This window comes from Pinus tabuliformis, chromosome 6 (genome assembly GCF_031772625.1).
Source record: "Pinus tabuliformis cultivar Carrire ecotype Pingquan chromosome 6, CPIR1, whole genome shotgun sequence".
NCBI classification, from domain to species: domain Eukaryota; kingdom Viridiplantae; phylum Streptophyta; class Pinopsida; order Pinales; family Pinaceae; genus Pinus; species Pinus tabuliformis.
The window spans coordinates 1,895,539,421-1,895,556,318 of NC_142292.1; the positions used below are offsets into that span (position 1 = coordinate 1,895,539,421).

General features: G+C 38.2%; 1 protein-coding gene across 1 annotated transcript; it reads right to left on the bottom strand.

Moving 5' to 3' along the window:
* Positions 1 to 13,625: 13,625 nt before the first annotated feature.
* LOC149266758 (uncharacterized) lies at positions 13,626 to 14,510 on the bottom strand. The gene has a single exon (XM_089397362.1). The coding sequence runs from the start codon at positions 14,340 to 14,342 to the stop codon at positions 13,953 to 13,955; it is 390 nt and encodes a 129-aa protein (XP_089253488.1). The 5' UTR covers positions 14,343 to 14,510; the 3' UTR covers positions 13,626 to 13,952.
* Between the last annotated feature and the right edge of the window lie 2,388 nt (positions 14,511 to 16,898).

The window sequence follows — 16,898 nt, forward strand, 5'->3', positions numbered from 1 at the left end:
ATATGAAATGTTAAGTACTACAATATAGATTTCCAACTTAATACTGGTTGGACTACAATTTACACATGAAATGATGTTTCATCACTTCAAAACATTATCATTATGTTGCCAAGGCATTGCAGGTGAATTCACCAACTTTGAAGACTTGACCAATAGTCTCTATGTGTGTGTCTTATCCGGGATATTGGTTCTAAGGGTATCACCAGACCATATCTCTTCCCTCTCTCTCTTTGCATTTGTCTCTCTAATGTTATTGCTCTCCTCTCTCTTCAATTCCTGCTTCTTACCATCAATACTGAGTTCATTTTCTGAAAACAAATGAAAATAAAATGCATAGTGTAAGACATGAAAAACAATGAACACGAAAACATAAACTAAAGTAGACTGTTACACAGTAATTTGTCACCATTGGTCACCGTCCCTGTTACCCCTTCCCGTACTTTGGATGACTCATTCCGGGACCTGTGAGAAGTGACATAACTTAAAAACACTTGCATTATGTTCCCCTAAGTATGGACTCCATGTGCCCTGAAGACAACCCCTGCAAAATATCCCTGAAAAGTGCCCTTTTTCCATTAGCGCGGATCCACAGTGTACTACCCGCGCCAATGAGGGAGATCCTCAAAAGAAGGCACGCGCATTGGCGCTCTGTCTTAGAGTAACACCCGCGCCAACTGAGTTTGGAAAATATTTTTAACAAATGCGCGCCCGGATGTTTTTTCCCTTCAAGTCATGAAGTCTTTTGAGGATAAAGCTAATCTTCTAGATGTCAAGATTCATCATCTATCCCTTACATCTATCCACAGCGGCTTTTTGGAGATAATGTCAATCCATAATGGGTGTCTTGATGCATTGTATCTTCCTCCCCTTCTCCATCTATAAAAGTCTGTCCTCATGCATTTGACAAGCTAGTTTTTGAGTAGTGGTGATAGTGCTAGTAGTGATAACGCTTGTCTTGAGTGATAGTAAGAGTCTTGGAGCATAGGGAGGTTATGCTGCCAGAAGTCTGAGCTGTGTATTCATAATCAAAGAGAGAGAAAGGTCTATTGCAAGACATATGTAGCTGCTCGCCCAGCCAGAGGAGAGATTCAACGTCAGAACTTTGGTTGTATTTTTCTCTGTTGATTATTCATTAATAAACGACTATCGTTATGGTTCCGATCTTATTGTTCATTATGATAATGTTTGATCTATGTCTTTTCTGACCGATATATAGTTGTATTTAGTGGATTTTATTCTTGTATTCGCTTCGTTCTTTGCATGTGCAGGTATCCATTCGCGGAGATCATGAGGATCGTGACCTGCCGGAGCAATGGAACGAGAGTATCAACTCGTCTACGACACTAGCGTTGGACTCCAGGTTGGTTCTAAGGTGGACCTCTCCCCTTCTTCGCCTATTTCTGCGTCCTCATCTTCTACTTCGCCTGGCGAAAGTCTGGAATCAAGTAACCAGGTGGCTAAGAAGAAGAAGAAGAAGACAAAGAAGAAGAAGACTCCTAAGCGAGAGGTTAAAGTACAACTCAAGTCGAGCCACCTTCTGCTCCTCCGCGGAAGGTCAAATTTCCTTGTAAGTTGTGCAAGGAGGACCATCTTCTTTGCGATTGTCCTGGCATTCCCAAGGTCTTAGAAGTATGGTCTCGCGATACAGCCCACCCCTCATTGTCCTCTGGAGCTCACGACGATGCTACCCTATCAGCCGGAAATGGTAAGGGAAAAGGGAAGCTTCGAATCCCCTGTAGACTTTGTGAAGGCAATCATCCCCTTCACCTTTGTCCGCTCATGGATAAAGCCTTTGTTGTCTTGGAAAGTCTTACAGCTCCCTCACCCCAACTTCCCACTGGTTATCAACGTCTCTCTACAGCCACAGATCGTTCCCCTGCTGACAAAGAGATCGACCAAGATTCCTCTCTTGTCCAGCCTCCTCTTCCGGAACCTGGCTCTACCAAGCCTGTTCCAGACCAACCATTGGTCGAAAAGAGTGACGACTTGAGTTCACCACCCGTCGACCACTCTATTCTGGAAGAGCATCATTCCCATGTTCTTCTCATCTCCTCAGATTCTCCTGAATCCGGAAATGACTCTCTTATCCCAGCTGTTCCCGAGAGTCCTACTTCGGTTCCTTTAGAGCAGGGGGGCAATCATACGATTCCCCCACCAAGTAGTTCAGTCGTTTCCTTCGACTGGAGTCGTTTGACTACCTCCCGCCTCCCATCCCATGTGCCTTTCTGGGTCACGGTACACGCCTATAAAAAAGCGATACTTGACACTGTTTTGGATGAGGGTGCATCTGTCAGTCTTATGCCTGCTACTACTTGGCAAGCTTTGGGTTCCCCATAGCTTGTTCCAGTCGCACCGAATCTGACGGCTTTTGACGGAGGAATTAGTCAACCATTACGGATCCTTCCAAAGTTCCCTATTACTTTGGGAGGAAAAATCGTCTATATAGACGTATCAGTTACCCAAGGTGCTTTAGATTTCAATCTTCTCCTTGGTCGTGACTATGTATATGCCATGGGGGCCCTTGTCTCTTCACTTTTCCATGTGGTTTGCTTTCCACACAATGGAAGAATTGTGACTATCGATCAATTATCGTTCGTTCGTCCACAAGTCCCTCCTGCGCAGTCATCATCCCCTCCTGGTTTTCATCCACCAGTTGCATCTGCCCCAGCACAGATCAACTACGTGGCCACCTATCCCGTGCCTATATCCAGTGATGCCGCCGTTGTGCATAGTGTCCTGGGGGCATTGGGTCCTGACTTCCGAGATGTTATCCTTCCACCGGGAGTGGCACTCTTGGAAGACCCGACTTCCTGTTCATTATGATGAAGTTTGGGCCGAGGATAGTTTCGATCTTGTGGTGACCTCGTTAAAAAACGAAACAAGATGTTGGACCATAGTTCCTTTCCAGTGTCAAGCTCCTTAAAAAATGAAACTGGGTCTGGGGCGGAGCATAGTTCCTGATCTTGTGTCAATCTCATTAAAAAATGAAACAAGGGTTATGAGGATAGTTCTTTTACTGTTTCAACCTCATTAAAAAATGAAACAACTCCCTTTCCAAATCGAATCTTTGATCTCGTAAAATCCAAGTCGAGTCTTTCCAAGATCTCGAAAGTGAACCTTCATTCCATCCACTTTGTTGAATGCAATCAAGCTTGGGGGGCATGTACCTCGATTTGTGTCATTATGCTGGGGGCATGCGAACTTATAACAAGCATAGTTTGTCGTTTCAAGCTTCTGTAAACATGAAACCGAATCCAAGCAAAGTTCTCCATGGTTCAAGCTTGTGAAAAAATGAACCCATACCCGATTTACATGTCGTGATTGCTATCTTTATCTGCTAAATTCTGCTAGATGAGCCTTGGTTGTTTTCATTCCATCACCACCATCTCTTTGGCCGATCATATGCTTTCACTTGCTTGTTTTACCTTTCTTGAGGGACCGCAGTTATGAGTGGTTTTATTAGCCAGCATCTTGACCATTATATGTTTTGAGCAGTTCCACCATTACTGGAACCAGTTGCTACCCTTTATACCACTCGTTCCTCTAGGATGAGTCACCTTTAAGCTCTTTTCTGACTCGTAAAATATGAAAAGATTGCCGAGTATTTTTTTTCCCTTTTGACTCGTTAAAAAGAATAAAATGGAGGTCTACTTTCAGCTCTTTTCCGACCGTTTAAAGACGAAAAGATTGCCGAGTTATCCCTCTTAAACGTAAATAAGAGGCGGTCGTCTTTAAACTCTTTTCTGACTGTGTAAAAACGAAAAGATCGACGGACCTTTGTCGTTTCAGGTTCGTTAACGGTTTCGAATCGACGTGATTCCGATCGCTTTTTTACTTTTTCAGGTCGAAATCACTACTTATGAAAAGTACTCCTCGATCGTAATGGTCGGGCGGTTCTTTCGAGCATTGTTTTATACTTTTTCGGGCTCGCGAGACACAACTCTACGAAAAAGGACACCCCTGGAGTTTCCTTTTCTGCTGTCTTTTCAAACTCTCTAAACATGAAAAGACGCTAAGTTCTTCCTTTATCAGACTCGTTAAAACCTGATGACATCGGATTCCGTCAAAATGACGCCTCACAAGCATATGCTATCCCCATCAAGCTTGTTAAAAATAACTAGGGTACTCGCCAGAAATGGCAGGGAAAAATGGAACCATAATTATTGTCGTGTCAGCAGTATGTCGCTCTTGAACATGGCACTTGTCTGCTTTCGTGTCTGGGTGGGGATATCTCATCTCATTTTTCACTTGCCTCCGTGGATTTGGGTAACCCTGTTTCATCTCTCATCTGCTCATTGCCTCGTCACCATGACCTCTGATCCATTGATGTCAAATACTGCCAATTCCGCTGTCGTGCCACCGATATGTTCAAGAGAAGTTGACCTCTGCAGAATAACAACCTCCTTCTAATAGCTCACACAATTTTGATCCACCACAATATTTTTTCTCTGTCTCGTGTCGATGATGTGGGAAACACTATGGCCCACCTTCGATCAAGGTCACTTATTTTCGACTTCAACTCATTATCCAGGAAGCTGATTTAGAGACTCCCTTCCGGTGCCTTGGATCCTGCATGCCTCAATGGCAGGTTCTTCGTGTTCGACGTGAGGTTTTCATCATTGGCCTCCGATCGAATGATTCTACGGGTGTTCGACGCCAGCTCACTAATTCGCACGCCGTAGATTGTACCTATAGTACCTTGAGGGCCATTATCATTATTGGTGGTACCTCTCGCGTCTGTTAACGGTTTTCATTATTGACAGGTAATAAAACGATGTTCATGCATGTTCGACTTCAGCTCATGTATTCGCATGCTTGAACTTGTACTTTTTGTTCAGGTCGAGATGGAGCGCAAGACCCTGGATTTTGTCTGTTGCAATCCAGGCATGATTTTATGGATTCTTGTTACATGACTCATTCACTGGATGGCTGCGACCATACCTGAGTCTATTCATCGATCCTAACCGGATGGCTGCGCCCATACCATGGATCTAGATTATTATGTACTCTGTTATGGATGGCTGCGACCATACCACATATATCATGTACTTGAGCTATCAGTTGTATCTCTCTCTATGCAGATTCTCCGGCGACAGCTGCATGTGTTCTTGTAAAGCATTTCACCCCTCTCTCTCTCTCGGGCCTCATGCTTTAGGGGGCATCTGTAACACAGTAATTTGTCACCATTGGTCACCGTCCCTGTTACCCCTTTCCCTTACTTTGGAGGACTCATTCTGGGACCTGTGAGCAGTGACATAACTTAAAAACACTTGCATTATGTTCCCCTAAGTATGGACTTCATGTGCCCGGAAGACACCCCCTGCAAAATATCCCTGAAAAGTGCCCTTTTTCCATTAGCGCGGGTCCACAGTGTACTACCCGCGCCAATGAGGGAGATCCTCAAAAGAAGGTGCGCCCATTGGCGCTCTGTTTTAGAGTAACACCCGCGCCAACCGAGTTTGGAAAAGATTTTTAACAAGCGCGCGCCCGGATGTTTTTTCCCTTCAAGTCATGAAGTCTTTTGAGGATAAAGCTAATCTTTTAGATGTCGAGATTCATCATCTATCCCTTACATCTATCCACAGCGGCTTTTTGGAGATAATGCCAATCCATAATTGGTGTCTTGATGCATTGTATCTTCCTCCCCTTCTCCATCTATAAAAGTCTGTCCTCATGCATTTGACAAGCTAGTTTTTGAGTAGTAGTGATAGTGCTAGTAGTGATAACGCTTGTCTTGAGTGATAGTAAGAGTCTTGGAGCATAGGGAGGTTATGCTGCCAGAAGTCTGAGCTGTGTATTCATAATCAAAGAGAGAGAAAGGTCTATTGCAAGACATATGTAGCTGCTCGCCCAGCCAGAGGAGAGATTCAACGTCAGAACTTTGGTTGTATTTTTCTCTGTTGATTATTCATTAATAAACGACTATCTTTATGGTTCCGATCTTATTGTTCATTATGATAATGTTTGATCTATGTCTTTTCTGATCGATATATAGTTGTATTTAGTGGATTTTATGCTTGTATTCGCTTCGTTCTTTGCATGTGCAGGTATCCATTCGCGGAGATCGTGAGGATTGTGACCTGCCGGAGCAAGGGAACGAGAGTATCAACTCGTCTACGACACTAGCATTGGACTCCAGGTTGGTTCTCATAATCCACTTTCAATTTGCAACTAGGAACTTGCATGGTACCGTTAATTGATTGTTGCTAGACCCATTTTGGGCTAATGGGATCGCCTCTATCCGCAAAGGGGATTTATCTCTCCAACATAGACTATATAACACAACACTTAATGAATAACCCAAAAGATTGCTAAAATACTCAATGCCTTGGCTTCCTGACTCCAGTATCTGGATGAACAAAGAAAATATGGAAGTCAATCAAAATCACATCAATACAATGCCACATAAACATTATCACTTCCAAAGAAATAGCAGACAAGAGCTCCACATCGATGCTTTGAAGGAGTTCTTCTTTACAACTTAGGAATCAGTGAAAGAAGCTCAACCCTGACTTCTTTCACAAGTCCAACAACCCAACTGTAATCAGGATTATCCTACGCAAGGGACTCTTCAACACCATTCCAAAAATATTTCTCCATTGTTGACGTAACCTATGCTTGCAAAGCATATGTGAAGGAACTAAATTATCTACTTACTTCATCCCCGCTGTTAGCATTTGGTGGCGAAGCGGTGAGCTGGGCTAGTTAGCGTTCGGTCGCGAGGTCAACTTCTAGGAATGAGGGATTTTTGACACGGTATTTCATGTAATGAGGGGAAGGTCACTTCGAACCTCTTCATGTCTAGTCTTTCGTTGCAGTTTTATCGGCGGCCCTACTTCACCGCATTTAGTTGTTGGCACCAACCATTTCATCTGAGCATCATTTGGTCCTCACGTCTTGCCAGAGTGCATAAATTACGAAGTGATCTGTGCCACTACGTCTTATTGAAAGTAATGTGTCTTTTTCCAAAAGCAACCCTAGCCGATAGTATGAGTCAGGATTCCAGGAAGCTTCAATCGTGTTATAATAGATGATCGGGTAAATGGCTATGGTGAGAATGTTTCTTGATCAGGAGAATACTGATGCACATGCAGAAGCAGGTGGTCGTATTGATGAGGCATGAACCCAGATAGCTTCTAAACTTGATCCAAATTCTAAAGCTTTCCTTTAAAGTCACCACCATAAGTATCCACATGTTTAAAGTTCTACCAGCATGAATGATCATGGAATATGTTTAAACTCCCCCGGCATCAATGGCAGGAGACCTATTGGTCGCATGGAGAATTTTATTTATTTATTATTTTTTAATAAATTTTTATAATAAAGTTATATATATTTTTTAAAATAATGGGAAAATTTATTATAATTGTGTGGGATAGTTATTATTAGTTGTTATTTGTAAATGTACGTTGATTCATCATTGTTATTCAAGAAAAATCATGTCACTTGTAATTTTCAGTTAATGGTGCATAAAAGGGCATGTCTTCACACCTAGTAGATGGTCGTGGGTCTTAACCTCTTTCCTTAGATTCCATACCCAAACAAAAGTTATACTTACCCATTAATTGATAGTAATATTGTCTTAAAATTCTATTTTTTAATTTAAACCTCATCCTAAAAGTTAAAGCTATATATTTATTAACACACTTCAGTGATTTAATGGATCAAAAAAGAGATTAGTGATAAAAATATTTTATAATAGTATGGATATTTCATTTATAGTTATGTTGTAAGGGATTTCCTTGTGATAAGAACTCCCCCAGTTGCACTCCACACCAGTCTAGACCATCCGATCAAATGTTAGGCGATTAAGAATTTTCTCATCATAGATCTCATTGCTTCAACAGTCAACTAATTCTTGATTTAAGCGGGTTAACTAAACGAAAAATAATATTAATTATATTGGAAGGCTTCAACAAATCTTCCCCAAATTTCTGATAATGAAAGAGAACCTTGTGTTCAATTTATTTGTTGACTATGAACTATTTCCCTCCAATTTCATGGTGTTTTCCCTCAATGTTGCATTTCCCGTTTCATCTCCTTTGGCTTAGGGTATTTGTAGAACCCTCAACCCTGTATTGTTGTGTCTATAATCTACAATAGAAGAACAAAGTAGAGCATGAGAATCCACAATTTCCTTTTTCTAATTCAATTTCTCTCTCTGTACGCTTGTGCCTTGCTATTGCATCTATTCTCCTTCTCCTCCTCTATTCCTCAACTTCATGTCTTGACACTAAGTACCGTGATTGATTTTTGAATACATATACATGTGAGGACGTTGAATTCGGGTATCCTTTTGTGCAAAGTGGCAGCGGGTGCACTGACCGTGACTTCCAGCTACACTCGTGTGATTCAGAAGGCCATCATCTCATCAATATCAGTGGAAATGAATATCACATACTGGGACCCTCTATCTTAGGGAATGAAAAAAATCATGTCATGATAAGCCTTAGTGACAATATGTGAGTCCCAATTAATAAATGCAATCTTTCAAGTAATTACATTAAATCGTGGGGGTATGGCTCTAAAATATTTGATATGATAAATGGATACACCAATCTGACATTTAAGAAATACCAAAATCAAATTCCCGGTAATAAATTTGAATTAGGGGTTTTTAATTTAAGGTTTTGTAGTGTTGTTTAGTATTACAGTTTAATTCCAAAATTAGACACAAAGGGGGCACAGTTTTGTACAAAACATCTTCAACTACCCATTAAGGAATGCCTCTATTTGTAGTTGATTAACAATCAAACTTTAAAATGGTTGGGTTGAGATAACGAGGTAACTCGACCGTAACACATCTCAAAGTTGTGATGCTTGTTTGGACAGTAAGGGAATTTGTCGCTATGAAATTTTAGGACCGAGTTCATCATTTCTTTTCTATTATCCATATAACAACTTGCATTTAGGGAAATTCCCCGTCAATGTTATTTGTACCTTTCCTATTCTCTTTTGGCAAATTTTCTTAGTGGTGAATTTTCAATCTATAAGGATTATATAATGTTAAGGTATTTTTAGCTGGCTATTTCATGGAGGATTTTATTTGTTAATTTTTTAGTAAGCATATTTTAACAGTATACCTATTCCCTGTAAATTCAAAACCCCATAATAGATTCAATTTTTGTAGCATGCATATAAGTTGTGGCAGTTTGATCACTTTTATTTCTGGATATTGACACATATCCTGACACTTTAGGGTAAAGTTCTTCCAAACAAACATTATGTCTTGTAAAAGATTGTGGGGTAAACATGTCAAGAGATTTTGATGGTAGAGGAATGTTATAAAGGTATACATTATGAGTGTCAGTATATGTCCATGTATCAGTGGTGTCTATCAAACAAAAAAATAATTAGTCAAAAACATTTGAAACCAAGGGGGAGAATTATGAATAAGATAAATACATCATTTTATTTTTCCCTGGACCATATTATAAAAATTGATGTGAACAAGATGATCAAGAGGATTAGTAATACATACTTTGAGGTTCTTGTGTAGGGGAATTTTCAAGGCTAGGTTGTCCAATGATAATCTCCACTTACTATGTCCAACAATGTTCCTGTAATTTCTACACAAATAATTTTTTTATCATCAAATTTATACAAATCCAGAGAAAACACGCAAACAAAATATTTAAATATTCACCCACTATAACTTCAATGATTCGATTATATTTTGGATAGATTTTCATAATCTAGAATCTCTTCTTAGCATGTGAGTTCATTTTCCAGAATTTTCAATTTACAAAAAATTAATAATGAATTACCTGAATATTGAATCTATGTTTTTTGAATATTCCTATGGTCATGTCTACCTGTTAGAAGCAACTACCATCACCTATTGACACTAGACGAACAAGAATATTTTGTAAATTTACATTAGCCTTAAGGATTGTGTTTCCCTGGTTTGGCCTTCAAAATACTTTTTTTTGAAGAATATCCCAAGTAAATTTTGTTGTTGAAGAATATCCCAAGTAAATGTGTTGTTGTTGAAGAGTAGCAACACTAAAAGTTATAAATTGATCTAGGTTATATGGGTTGTAATCTATGAATCCTATATCTCTAGAGCTTGAAAGAAAGACTGATCCATGCCTTTACAAAGGCTTTACAATAGTTTATCCACTCTTCACAATCCTACAGGTTGCAGATCAGTTTTATAAGTAAATGTAAGACTCAGTGCATGCTATCCTGGTTTATGGGGTAAGGCTCATCCAAAAATATAAATCTTGTATGGGGTAAGGATTATCCAATAGTAGAAATCCAACATGAAGCTTAGTTAATAGAAATACGAAAAATGATGAAATCATACACATATGTCCAAAGCGGGGAAGACCTAATAAAATGATAATACCCTACTGAAATAACATACTTCACTAGGATTTCTTAACTACATCCTCATAATCGTCAACTAGTGTCTTGTTGTTTGCATATAGGTTGAAGTATTGTTTTATAAATTAATGCATGTTTTGGGGGTTGTAATCCAAAAATCTCATATGTCTAGAGCTTGACCTGTTCAATCAGTCATACTCATGTTTGAAAGAAAGTCTAAGATTGATAGGAAAGAAACCCCATTCTATAGGTCATAAAGGATTGCTTAAATCATACAGTTTCTAGCCCAGAAAAGAAGTGTGTACTCATTGTTTTAATTTCCTTGTTTGTTTAACATATGACAATATATTTCATTTAGGTTCGTTTCATTCATTTGCAGAAATATCACTTAAATCTCTCAGTGTCAACTATTTATTACCATAGCCCGATAAATTTCCCTACCTGTGGTCTTTACGCTATTTCTAAAAGATCCTATCTACAATGATTATCCATGTAATTTGAGTGATCAAAATTCCAAAGGTTTTATTTTCAATTTGACAATTTTTTTATAAATGACCTCTTCTAAAGTTACATTTGGCATGTATTGTTCTTTTAAGGAGTATTGGTAATGTTTGATTCAAAGCTTTAAAGTTTTCCATCTATAACCAAATCCCATAGTCCAAGAACATATGTATGCAATAATTTTAGGAGAGAGTGATAGTAACATTACCAGCAACTCCACGTGACTTCAAAATTTAAGGTAAAGCTACTTTTCATGAACTTTATGGGGCAAAAACCCAACAAAAATATGGAGGATTGTCTCTTTAAAAATCCATAGAAGGATTTGAATGTCTATTTCGAGGCATATATTGCGTTTTATTGAAAGAAATGTTTAACGAAAGGGGAAATATAGGGGCAAAATAGTGAGAAATGTACAACAGAAAGAAGAACAATGAAAGGAAGAATTATTTACAGGCTATGCACCTATTTTGAATCCAATCTTGGCCCATTGTGTGCCTTGAGCATGTTCATTTTTGTGTCGAGTGGTTGTTCTAGTCTAGGTTTTTGGGAAGGTCTATCGCCAATTTAGGATGTGGAGTATAAAAATTAGCACAGGATAAATTTAATTTTGATTGGTGGGAATCTATTGTAACCAATCCAAGTTCAAATTTCAGGGCATTCCTATAAGGGATTTACATGGAAATTATTAAAATGAATCTTATTTACAATAGGTATCTATGATCAGTGATTCAATCGCTTCATGCAATATTAATGGATAACAAGTCCCAATATCCACAAAAAAAGGAAAAATGTGGATGTTTCGAGTGATTAAGAATTGTGGCAGTTGAGTTCATGTTCTTTCTAGTCTCTAAAAAGACATGTAATAAATTTTGAACACATGGAAGTTACTAAGAAATATTTGCTAAAGATATCATTGGCACTTGGGGAAAATAGACTTGATCAAAGAGTTGTGCGGCTTCCAACTACTCATTGTTGATATGGATGCATAAGTTAAGGTGTTGTGGTAAAGAGAAGGAAAATGAAAACTGCATGGATCTAGAAGATGATGAAAGTAAAAACATCCCTGAACTCTGAGTTCATTTTATGCCATTGTTTAGTTTAACATTAGTTATTATTTATATGTTAGTGACCACATTATGGTAATTCACTTGATACAAAATTTGGTATAAAGCATTGAGCAACCATAGTATTCATTAAATTGTGTTCCTCAAAAATTCCTATCAGTAAGGGATTATTTGAACCTCGTTGAAAATCATCTGCTACAACTAATAGTGAGTGCTAACATTGCTTAATTTTATTAGGGAAAGGGGCATTTGATGTATGTTAAAGTAAGACCTTATGTGGATATTCCCATTCATGATTTTTTTGTCTATGATGAAGGTTCATAATTTTGGGTGAATGACTCCAGTGATCTTTTTTAATCAAAGAACCCTTGTAACGTGTTTCTCTCCCTTTAAAAAGTGATTCGATCATAAGTTGGATGCACAATATTGCAATATGATTTTCTTCTAAACTTCTCTTGCCAATATGATTAGGGAAAACCTATATAAACAAATATTTGTCATGGTCTCCCAAATCCCCATTGAAAGATAAGCCAAACATTCAATTGCATTCAAATTTCAAACACTATGGTGTTTATCAATTATTAATCTCACTTTCAAGTTACACGATAGAATTCACTTAAGAAATCAACATATAGTGGAATTCTACATGTTTGAAATTCCATTTGTTTAATCTCTAAAGCCTATTGCAATAAAAAATGCATAGAGCAGTTCATCCCATGTGTTTGGCACTCCAAAATGACACAAGTGGCTACAATCCTACCTACTAAAGGCAGCGAGTCTAGATCCATTATCTAAATAATATAGAGATGAGTGACCATCTTTCCTTAGTTGACTCAAATATGTAATGTTTAGTAGTTAACCATTATTTTTGTAATTAAGTTGCTCTAGTGCTTCGGAGATAAGGAGACTGTTGCTCCATAGATGTGGGTCAAGGAAATCAGCTAGATTTAGTGTTGGATGGGTCTCTATTATTTTAAACAACTAGAATGAATATATATATAAATAAATTTTCAATTAACAATGTCAATTGGGATTATCTCGAGTGGTTGGGAAGAATGATTTTTATCTCCCTCACCTAGATTCATTTCCTTATGAGTGACATGATGGTGAGAGAGGATTATTTCCCCTGAAAAAAATTTAATAACAAAATTTTTGTGTGTAATATTTGACAAGGAAATTACTTAACACTTATTTTGTCATTAACAAATTAATTATGAGTTACCGAATTAAAGCAAATGAGCGGCAAAATTTTGCATTGTTATTACTGGTATCAACCTTCTTTAAACATTAACCTGAAATTTTTTGATTTAGATTAATCAAAAATCTTAGTTACATTGTATTCTGTAATTTATAAATCTTAATTCATTTTGTTTGATCGCGAGCCCATCTGTAATTTGTTGGGGTTCCAAAGGATGCTTCGCTCCGTACACTTTTTATCATCTCGATGCTTATAACTTTTTAAATAACACATACATAGCCCCAGCCTTGTCCATTTATAGGTTATTGCATTTCACATTAACCAATTATTTGGCTACATTGACGGACTGTAATAAAAACACATCCACAATTATTGCTCTATTAATTTACAGGAAATTTTTCACATCATAAAGATTTTATTCTACATATAGATATTGAATAGAAAATCGTTGACACAAAAAGTCAATGAAAGATAGGACAACTGCCATCGAGTGGTTTATGTGAATGATCCACACTAAAACTGAGCACAAAACCCTAATTTATAATCATGCAGAGCCGAACTTGAAGATAAGGGAAGGAGATAAAGAATAATTATTATGTATTAAAAAAATTATCATATCCAGGAATTATACAATAAAGAATGCCCAACGAATATGGGGTTTATGCACTCTACGAAGCCTATTAGAAAAGAATATGAAACACAAAAAGGAATATCGCACTCAAGCAATAACCAGCAGCAGCCGTAGGTCGAAATGACATGAATGAATCCCATCACCATACATCTGTACCTAATTCACCACGCTTCATTTCGTCCTTGAAGAATATTGAATGGTTGTTTCACATCATTAGAGATGATAGTGCTTAAAGAAAGAAGGCAACTCCTCCAACCAAGGCGGCCCCAAAGATGGTCATCTTCCCTACGGTTGCGGTAGAGACAGCCCCGCTGTTAGCGTTCGGTGGCGAAGCGGTGGCTGGGCCTTGAGCCATAGGGCCAGATGCTAGAGTTTGAACTGTGGGAGAGGAGGCTGAGCTTGGTGGGGTGGCCACTTTGGAAGGAGCAAAAGTGGGAGAAGAAACAGTTGGGAAAGTCGCAGGAGGAGGCGAAGCCGGTGATGGCGCTGCTGGAGATTGAACGGGCGACGCGTTGGGAGCTGCTGCAATGGGCGATGGTGCTGGTGCCCGTGCGGGAGAGGCTGAGCTCATCAATCCCAGCATGAAAACGAAACAGAGAAGAGTATTGAATCCAGCCATGTTATGTGAAAGTAGGATAGTAGGGCAAATTTGTCACCGAAAATGTAAAAGTAGAATAGTAGTGCAAATTTGTATCACCGAAAATGTATGGAGTGGATTTTTTCGCTTCGTTAGAAATGAAGTGAGAAGGGCTATGTCCAAGAAGATAACTGAATGAGAATGGTTATGAAGGACGGGGGAGAGCATGATATATAGGTATTGTCGCGAGGTCGGCTTCGGACACGGTATTTCATGTAATGAGAGGAAGGCCACTACAAGCCTCTTCATTTCGGTGAAGCAACGCCGACCATTTCCTCCTTCTAGTCTTTCGTTGCGGTTTTATGGGCGGCCCTACTTGACCGCGTTTAGTTGTTGGCACCAACAGCTGTACACTACGTCTTGCCAGAGTGCGTAAATTACGGAGTGATCCGTGCCACTACGTCTTTATTGAAAGTGAGGCGTGTCTTTTTCCAAAAGCAACCCCAGCCGATAGTATGGACCGGGATTCCGGGAAGCTTCGATCGTGTTAGAATGTTTCTCGCTTGGCAGAATACTGATGCACATGCGGAAGCGGATGGTCGTAGTGATGAGGCGTGAACCCGGATAGCTTCTAAACTTTATCAAAATTCCAAAGCTTTCCGTTAAAGTCACCGCCATAAGTATCCACACGTTTAAAGTTGTACCGGCATGAATGATCATGGAATACGTTTAAAATCCCCCGGCATCAATGGCGGGAGACTTATTACTCGCATGGAGAATTTTATTTATTTATTATTTTTTAATACAATTTTTACAACAAAGTTATATATTTTTTAAAATAGTGGGAACATTTGTTATAATTGAGTGGCATAGTTATTATTAGCCGCTATTTGTAAATGTAAGTTGATTCATCATTGTTATCCAAAAAAGTCATGTCACTTGTAATTATTCCTTGGTGGTCCATAAAAGGGCATGTCTTCATTCCTAGGAGAGGCTCGTCTTAACCTCTTTCCTTAGATTCTATACCCAAACAAAAGTTATAGTTACCCATTAATTGATACTAATATTGACTTAAAATTCTCTTTTTTAATTTAAACCTTATCCTACAAGTTAAAGCTGTCCATTTATTAACACACTTCAGTAACAGTTCTATACAACACACCCTCAAATAACCATTAAGGAATACCTCTCTTTGTAGTTGATTAACAATGAAACTTTAAAATGGCTAGGTTGAGATAACGAGGCAGCTCAACTGTAACAAATCTCGAAGTTGTGGTGCTTGTTTGGACAGTAAGGGAATTTTTGCTTATGAAATTTTATAACCGAGTTCATCATTTGTTTGATGTTATCCATATAACAACTTGGATCTAGAGAAATTCCCTGCCAATGCTATTTGTACCTTTCCTGTTCTCTTTTGGCAAATTTGCTAGTGCTGAATATTCAATCTATTAGGATTATATAATGTTATGGTATTTTTTAGTTGGCTATTTCATGGAGGATTTGATTTATTAATTTTTTCGTAAGCAAATTTTAACAATATACCTAATTAATGCAAATTCAAAACCCCATAATAGATTCTATTTTTGTAGCATGCATATAAGTTATGGCAACTTCATCACTTCTATTTCTGGATATTGACACATATCCAGAGCCTTTAGGGTAAAGTTCTTCGAGAGAAACATCATGTCTTGTAAAAGATTGTGAGGTAAACATATCAATAGATTTTGATGGTAGAGGACTATTATAAAGGTATGCATTATGAGTGTCAGTGTATGTCCATCTATCAGTAGTGCTTATCACAGAAAAAAGTAATTAGTCAAAAACATCAGAAACCAAGCAAGAGAACTCTGAGTAAGATAAATACATCATTTTATTTTTCCCTGCACCATACTAGAAAAATTGAGATGGACAAGATGATCAAGAGGATTAGTAATACATACTTTGAGGTTCTTGTGCAGAGGAATTTTCAAGGCTAGGTTGTTGAGTGATAATCTCCACTTCTTGTGTCCAATAATGTTCCTGTAATTTCTACACAAACAATTATTTTATCATTAAATTTATACAAATCCAAAGCAAACATGCAAACAAAATATTTAAAGATTCACCGACTATAACTTCAATGACTCGAGTACATTTTGGATAGATTTTCATAATATAGAAGCTTTGCTTAGCATGTAAGTTCATTGAAGGAAAATGAGATTAGGCCCTTTGCTCACACCACACAATGAGCTTCAGCCCTTTATTTCTCCCTTTCTGTTCGACCCAAACCAACTGAATGATTGAGAATCATATTCTATCATGAATAACACCATTAGAAAAGGGTAATATATTTAGCAATTCCCAATAAGCAAAGTGATTAATAGGTTCCCATGTCACCTCTCCCCGATTGGCATTGAGGGTCATGTTCCCTACTGTTATTCCTCGAATCATTGATTATTGATAGAACCATAGACCTTCTTCTCCAAGAATGTATCCAAACAACTATTGATTCGACATTATCATAAACTAATAGTTTAAGAATTAACCTCATGACAAGGGAAGATGAACCCAATACAAATTGTCACAGTAGCCCCTGTGAATTGAAATTCATCCCAAATA